General features: G+C 37.5%; 1 protein-coding gene across 1 annotated transcript; it reads right to left on the reverse strand.

Annotated features, from left to right (window-relative positions):
* Positions 1-5,316: 5,316 nt before the first annotated feature.
* Positions 5,317-7,952, reverse strand: LOC113305206 (probable membrane metalloprotease ARASP2, chloroplastic). The gene is made up of 2 exons (XM_026554294.1): positions 6,172-7,952; positions 5,317-5,573 (listed from the first exon to the last, which is right to left on the reverse strand). Exon 1 carries the CDS (start codon positions 7,688-7,690, stop codon positions 6,341-6,343), a length of 1,350 nt encoding a protein of 449 aa, XP_026410079.1. The 5' UTR covers positions 7,691-7,952; the 3' UTR covers positions 5,317-5,573; positions 6,172-6,340.
* Positions 7,953-8,680: the final 728 nt, after the last annotated feature.

Here is an 8,680-nt window from a genome sequence, read left to right on the forward strand (position 1 = left end):
GATAATATAAGATATCTCTCATCTATACGGCCAGCCATTTCGCTACACATAGTTTTCCATCTTTTAGTCAGGTGCTTCAAACTTTCGCCAATCCTCTGTTTTAATCCAAACACGTCTTCTATACCAGGCCGCGAAGAATTATTACTTATATATGCCCCTAGGAATGTAGTCTGCAAATGATTGAAGGATGTTATTGTATTCTTTGGTAGACCTTCGAACCATTTTAACGCCTCCCCTGTTAAGCTGGATGCGAAATACTTGCATAATACAGCATCATGATTTTCCCATTGCAACATGCACCTCACGTAGGCTTTAATGTGTTGAATTACACAAGTTGTTCCATCAAAAATGCTGGTTAATGCGGGTAAATTGCATTTCGGTGGTATTCCTCCTAATTGTACTTCCCTTGTAAATGGAGTTTTCGCAGCTTCTTTTATAGCTTCATCCAATTGTCTTCTGCCTACTTCTATTATTTAGCATTCCTCTCATTTCTTCTAATTCTTTCAAGATTTGTTTATTTACACCTGAATTTTGGTCCATTGGTCTTTTTAATTTCGCCTCTCTTCTTCTGCGTTCATGTCTTTCTTCTCTCGCGAAATTTTGCATTTCTTCTTCATTATTCTCATCTCGTCTTCTTCTGCGAGTTTCTTCTTCATCTCTATCTTGAATTCGCAAATGATTATGTCTCTCATTTTCCCCTTCATGATTTTTTTCATTTCTTATTAATTCCATTCGCTGCCTTTCAGCCATCCTTTTTATTCTATCGTACTCTTCATTGATATTACCGTTATTCCGGTTTTGTGTACGCCTTCTTTCTCGATTGTCATGATTGTTCTGGAGAATTGTCTCCTGAAGCTCTTGTTCTTCCATTTCCGCTCTCAATCTTTCACGTTCGCAAATTAAACGTGCTTGTTCAGCATAATGTCTTTCAATTTCTTCTTCAATCGTCTGTTGATTTCTTTGAGTTTCTCTTTCATGTAAAATTCTTCTTTCTCCTCTCGATTTCCTTCGCCATCTTGGTCATTTCGTCCCTGACGTTGTCCGTTCTCTTGATTTCTACCATTTTGCCCATCATCAAAAGTTTCATTTTGTGGAACATAACGATCATCAGCTCTTTCTCTATTTTCCCGATATTCTTCATTAGGATTTGATATTTCTTCTTGAATATTGTTTCCAACATTAATTGTGGGTGAGTTTCTCCTTATTTCTCTTCTAGTCGATCTTGAATATGATTTTGTAATACTTCTCGATCTTCTACTCTGTAGTCTTATATTTTCCATCCTTAATTCGTGATTTTGCCTTGTTAGATTTGCATGTTCTTCTGCCTCAGCTCTCCTTTATTCATGTATTCTTCGTCTCAACGTTTCTAACGCTCCAATTTCCTCATCTCCATGAATTATTCCTTCATCTTTTTCTTGATTTCTCTCTACCTGTCTATGGTTTCTGGTTTGTTGCTCTTCTTCTACTTCTTCTGCCGAATTTGATATCCAAGTGTGTATACTCACTCTATCATATTCTGTATTCCTCCCTTGTACTAGTGTTTGTTGAATTGGTGGTTGAACTTGATTTTCTCTATTACCTCTCATTCTAGTAGATTCTCCTATTTCACTTCTTTCTCTCCCAGCAATTCTCTTGCTTCTTCTAACAGTAGTCGGTTGTTCGGATGTATTTCTTCTTCTAGCCATTTCTTCAATGTTAACAAATTGCAAGAAATTATGTAAAATTCTTAATCAATCACTTTAAATCTTCACAAATCTCAATATTAATCTTCAATTTTTTCTAGAATAATCTTCAATATGTCCCTGTTTCTAGCGCCATTATGTAGTTGCAGGAAATCCTACACTACACCCCTCATATGATTTCATTAATACTCAACTCATTTTTAGGTTTTCAATCTTAATTTTATTGATGAATCTTTGAATATTCTTACAAGAAAAGATAAAGGAATCAAGAATAACCTCTGATCTAGACTTTCTCTCTCCTATTTACTTATTTCTTACTCAAAAAAGATCTCTCTTCTCTTCTCAGTTGAACGACTATTTATAGGGAAATACATAGTGGATGACAGCTAATCTGTCCTTTATTTTCGGATGCGGCTTGCGATATTCTCGCAACCTTATAAATGTTAATCTCGCAAACTCTCTAATTTTCGCAGGATCATCATATCTTTCTCATGATTTTAGCTGATGTCGTTTATTACATCATTTCTAAAATTGTTATGCGACGCTGTTGTGTTGTGTTGTTGATAATTTCGCTAAGATATTATTGTTGCGAGATTCTGATCCTACATAAATGATGCGGTGGAGAGATGTCAACTCTTTGGTTTTCAAGTGGTGGAACATGACTCTATTATATCTCATCTTCAATTTGCAGATGATACTTTGATTTTCATTGATGCGACAATGCAGGAAGTTAGATGTCTTTTCATCATTTTGGTTGTATTTGAAACCATTACGGGATTGAAGCGGAACCTAGATAAGAGCACCATGATTAGTGTGGGCCGAAGGGGTGATTGATAATCTTGCCATAGAATTAGGCAGCAAGATAGAGAAGCTTCCTTTCACATATCTTGGCATGCCAATTGGAGCTCATTCGCGTAGCACTTCAGTGTGGGATCATGTTTTGCTCAGAACGGAACAAAAGCTGGCTTCGTGGAAGAAAAGGCAACTAAATAAAGCAGGTAGGTTAATTCTTATCAAGAGTTTTCTTGCGAGTTACCTATCTATTATCTTTCGCTTTTTCATCTTCCGGTGAGTGGGGAAAAAGAGAATGATTAAGATTATGGGTGACTTCTCGTGGGGCGCGGTGGAAGGTAGAAGGAAAATGGTATGGGTTTCTTGGAAGAAACTTTGGATACCAAAGGTGAATGGGGGTCTAGGTGTGAATATTCCGAGGAAAACAAACCAATCTTTGATAATCAAGTGGATTTGGAGATTTTCGAAGAACAAAAATAGCCGTTGGAGGAAAATAATGAATGAAAATTTGTCTTATAATAATCTTCTAATTCCTGATGTGGATAATATTCCTCAAGGAAGGAGCCTTTGGAAGAATGTTACTAATATAGTGCCATTAGTCCAAAACATGACGAGCTTCACAATAAGGAATGTGAAGGGTATTCGGTTTCGGAAGGACCATTGGCTTGATAGGAGTATTTTACAGGACCTTTTCCCTTCTGTTTTCAAGGCGGCAAGGATGAAGAATTCTACAGTCTCGGACATGATTGTGAATGAAGATTGGGTTTGTGATTTCAATGGGCCTTTAAATATGAATGAGCAACTATAATGGGATTTACTAAAACATGATTTACATCATGTTCCTGTTTTAGTGGAAGAGGACAAAATGGAGATTATGGAAAACTTCAGCATTTCGAATTGTTATGAGAAACTCATAGGTGATTTGGATGATTGCGGCTTCAATACTTTTCTTTGGAATTCTCATATCCCCAACAAGGTGAGTTTTATTTTGTGGGCTACTTTTCATGACTCTCTTCCAACTAGAGATATGTTGCGCCATCGTGGTGTTGACATAGAAAGTGAACAATGCGTCTTATGCAATGATGTCAAGAAATCTGCGAACCATGTGTTTCTTCGTTGCACATATTCTTTTGAGATTCGGAAGTACTTCATTGCAACTTTTAGAATTGCTTGGCCTATACCAAGTATGTTGCTTTAATTATTTGAAGCTTGGGCAACCAACGTTTTGCGTGGTAAAGGAAGACAGGTCTGGCAAATATTGCATTATGCGATTTGTTAGGTTTTGTAGTAGGAAAGGAATGACAGGGTCTTTGGAGATCGTCATAAGTGTGTGCAAGAAAATAGTGATTTGGTTAAGCAGTTGGTAGTTTTATGGTCTTGCGATAATGATATTTTCAAGTATGTTGATCCTAGTCTAATTTGTTTAGACCTTGGATTAATCATTGGTTCTCTTTTTCCTTTTTAATATAAACTTCTCTTTCAGGAAAAAAAAATTAATAATCACCAAGCTGCTATACGTGATAGCTTTTGGCCGCCAAGTGGTCGCCGCTACCTGTTTTTGATCCTCCTCTTGTATTGTGCACTATGGTACATGCGTAGCTGCGCTGAACTACACTTCTTTGCGTGTGGGACTGTGGGGTAGTCGAACTCTTGCTTGTCTGTTTTACAAGCACTATTTGTCTGTCTCCATGTTACCTGTAAATCATGGTAGGAAGTGGCTCTGTTCGACACATAAGCGGGAGAAAAGGTGGAGGAAGAAAATGGGAATCAAGCAGCTCCGCATCTTTTATAGTACGTGTTCCGTTTGCACGCTACCGAGTACATTTCAATATACAATTTGGTTACAACCGATCTCTTACGTGATGATAAGAAAACAAATCAAACGAAGCTAAAGTCAACTTAAGTGGTCCCATAAGCAGTACTTTCTAGCCTTTGTAATTATTGAAGAACACAACCACCGTCAAACACCAACATATTCTTTTACAGAAAGATAAAGATAGATTTATTAATACGAGTAGTTAAAAAGTTTCCTGATAGTTGAAAGGCGATAGCCCTGCAATGCAAACGCCTAGCTTCCTTAAATGGAAAAATAGAACATTGAAAATGTGTTTAAAAGCTTCTCATGTTCTCTCCTCCGTAACAATACGGAAGATAGTTAGATTTGGTTGGTCCACATCCAAAATTACAATAATATCAATGCACGTTTGATCCTCAGGAGTCAGGACGCTACACAAGGTGGAGGGTACCTTTACCATTAGTGTCACCAGTTTTCATATCAAAATGAAATGCTGGTCTATAATATTGTGCTCAACTTGAGTTGCTGGCAGGTCAACTACTTAAACTTGGGCATGGAAAATCAGGTACAGGAAGAATGTTAATCATGATCGATCTTTGCTGGTAAGTGTTATCTTATATGGGATTCAATAACCTCTCCGGTAAACTGGTACTCCTATGAGCGATGTTGATGATCAATTGCCAAACTATGTTTGCAAAACCTTTCTAACTTCTCAAATAAACCTAGCAAGATGAAACAATAAGCTAGTATGGCTTCTAACCTACAGACTACAAACTACTGCTGCTGTTAATCACGGTAACATGTCTTAATTGAAGACAATACAGCATCGTTTATAACTGTGGACCTGGATAAGATTCTCACCTCCATTTCACACAGATAATAACTGGCTTCATGCTTTCATAATTTTGTGGTAATACTGCAACATCTGCATTAGTTTCTATCACTTGGATCCTTAATCTCAAGCAGTGACTACCAGGAATTGAACCATATGGAAAAGTGCCCTGGTTGAATTTGGCAAGCCAAACATCTTTCTTTCTACAGAATTCCTTTCTAAAAAAAAATTCCTAGTAGCAATTAAGGCATTTATGCCTCATAGTTTTTGAGGTTCACATTCCCTCTCGAAGGTAATTTGATTTCCAACCAGACAATACTGGCAAGCGCAATAACCAAAATGCCTGCAATACCAAAACTAGTAACTGTATGTATCTTACTTGATGTTGGCTCGAACTATTGTATGCAAGTAAAGTGGAATTTGGAATACCTAATCCACACTGCTATAAGAAGCACTTAACTAATTCCATGACCTGCATGAAGCATACATATCCCAGAAGAATGAGTTTCATTTTTGCCATTGAAATCACAACGAGAATATCAGAGCTCAGACTTTAAGGACTTGAGAGTTAAACCGATAACATGTGGAAAATCATTTGGACAACTGCAGTCCGCAGTACCAAATCGATAAGACATAAAAACTAGATGCAAGCACGCATGGACTGAGAAACAACAAAACAGAACAGAAAGTGTTTCCATACCATAAATCAAAACTAATCTAGGTGACAAGTTACATTATGCCACTACTTTAATAGTCGAAGATAACCAGCAGAAATCCTTTCCCAATTAGTCAAGCAAGAACAAGACCAAATAGATGAAAATATTCTAAAGCATAGCACCAAAACGATAAACTAAATACCCGAACGCAGAGGCTATTCTTAAAATTCTCCTAACTCCTTAATTACCGGAGATGATAATAGAACGCAAATTCTTTAAATATATCAACTTACATGATTCAGGGTCAAAACTTCTATTAAGAGTCACACCCCCTATTGTATCTTCAGTATCATAAACAGTATGATTTACATGTGAATGGCGAAATAGCAGATGAAATGAGTGGAGAACCCGTACCTAGTCACTCAAAGAGGAAGCAACAGAAATATCAAGTGAGTATAGAGACTGAATTCGACCTTCTGCTTTACAGAACACGGCAGCCAGCCTAATGCAAAATCACGCCATCCTTCTTTCACATTCCTTTTTTCAGGACCCTCTTGCAATCAACTTCACTGAACTCATCAACTCATAAGAACAATTCTTTAATGAAATCAAGGTTAAGTGTGTCTCTAACAATCAGTACAAGGCCAAGAAGAAGAACTAGCATAATTCCTGAACCCTGAATGCCTTGTTCTACTTCTTGAGGGATCTTTTTTCCACCTCTAGCTGCTTCTATGAGTAGTAAAGCCAAAGAACCCCCATCTAGAGCTGGCAAAGGGAGTATATTTAACACGGCCAAGTTAATATTAAGAATAGCCGCAAACTGAAAAAGCCCATCAGAATTCGATCTTGCAACCTCAGCTCCAACTGCAATAATAGCAATGGGACCTGAAACCTTACTTGCCGTCTGAGAAAAATTAAAAAAAGTCTGTTTCAAGCCATCAACAACATTCGCTGAGAGACCCATAAATTCATGACTAGAAAAATTAAAAGCCTCTGCAATATTTTTTGGTTTAACCTTTGAAATCTTAACGTTTGGGGATAACTGAACACCAATTCTTCCTGTTCCATCAACACTCTCATCTGGAGTAATACTAATTTCAACGTCCTGGTCTCCTCTAGCAACCCGAAGAGACACATTCTTTCCTGGATTGTTCTTAATTACCTCAACAAGACGCGAAACAGAAGTAGACCCAGTTTTCGGCAATTCAAACCCATTAACCGTACGAATCACATCACCAGCAAGCAACCCATCCCGGGAAGCTGCAGACAATGGTCGCACATCGGGTACAAGTACTCCAGGAAACGCCTCTTGAACTGGTAATCCAACAGATAAAACTTGCACAAAGATAATTGTATATGCAAAGATTATATTTGCAATGACGCCCGCTGAAATTACAACTACCCTATCAAAAATGGGTCTATTCTTAAGTAAATTCTTATCATCAACAGGAATATCACTGTTTGGATCATTATCAGGAAACCCAACAAACCCACCAAGAGGAAAAGCTCTAATTGAGTATTCTACATTAGCTGCATTGAATTTAGCTAAAACTGGACCAAAACCAACTGCAAATTTACTTACATGAATTCCTTGAAGTGTAGCGGCAAGAAAATGACCACTTTCATGAACAATTATAATAGCTGCAAGTACTCCCGATGCTTCTAAAACCGATTTGGCACTCTCTAAAGCGCCAAACTCCAATCCAGGAATTGCATAGGATTGAAAAGAATCATTTCGATGTGGGTTTTTTCTCTTTTGGTGGAAAAACTGATTGTTGTTACTGGTACTGAGAAATGAGGTAGAGAAAGAAATAGAAGATTTGGATAAGTGGGTTTTGGGTGATCTTGAATTTAGTAGTTTGATTAGAGAAGATGAAGAGATCACTGAAGTTGATGAGGAAGTTGGAGGCGTAGCAGATAAGTTGATTATCATGGTTTTTTAAGTATTTGGGATCTAGGAAAGAAAGGTTTTCGAAGAGAGCTAAGAAAAACGAAGAGATGGATGGAAATGAATGCAATTCGGCGGGCGATTAAATTTCGTTTGGATAATTTCAGATTTTTTTGGTGGTTGTTTTAATTTTGGGTCTGTGGATTAGAAGTCGGAGTCTGTGTAGGGCCGTGAAATCGAACGTGACAGTAGTTCCGAATCCACACCTTCCTCTGGTTTTTGACTTATCTTTTCTTCCCAAACTATCTAAACTTCTGATATTTTGGTTCGCCTGAAAAACACTACTATTTTTTTTGTTGACCATAAAAAATACCACTAATTATGCATCAATGACTATAAAAGTATTAATGCATTTGCCATAGTTCCTGCATAACGGCAAACTGCAAACTCATGCTAAATATATAGCGGATCTGGGCGCTCTTGCTAAAACAAATTTTATTTTGGCTTTCGTAGCAAATTCTATTTGTTGATCGCCGCTTTGGGTTGTGAGATCTGTTTCCACTATATCCCAAATTGTTGATTAATAACAAGATAGGCTAATTGTTTCAAGAACTCCATGGATTCTTTGAATCAGTTACCATATTCCGAATACCAAGAAAGAGATAAAAAAAAGTTGGGACTGGATAAATAAAAGGATAACTTAACAAAGTGGCCAGCTTCCTACCATATAACTAGTAAAACGGTCAAGGTTTTAAAATTTTCTATAAAGTGGCCTTTCCGTTAGATTTCACACATGGACCCACCAGATCGGTCAGAGGCGTTGAATAAGTCAAATTCGGCCCAAAAAATTACCACTATGCCCTTACCCACTTCAAAGACGTGTGGGGTGTAATCACTTCTCATTTTTTCAAAATTTTCAGTCGCTCTCGTTCTTTCTCTTCCTTCTCTCTCACGTTCTTTCTCTTCGTTCTCCTTCTGTTGAAACTAGGGTTAGGTATTGAAGCGATTAGGGCAACTGATTATGAGAGAAGAAGC

The sequence above is a fragment of the Papaver somniferum genome, chromosome 1 (assembly GCF_003573695.1).
Source record: "Papaver somniferum cultivar HN1 chromosome 1, ASM357369v1, whole genome shotgun sequence".
Lineage (NCBI taxonomy): Eukaryota > Viridiplantae > Streptophyta > Magnoliopsida > Ranunculales > Papaveraceae > Papaver > Papaver somniferum.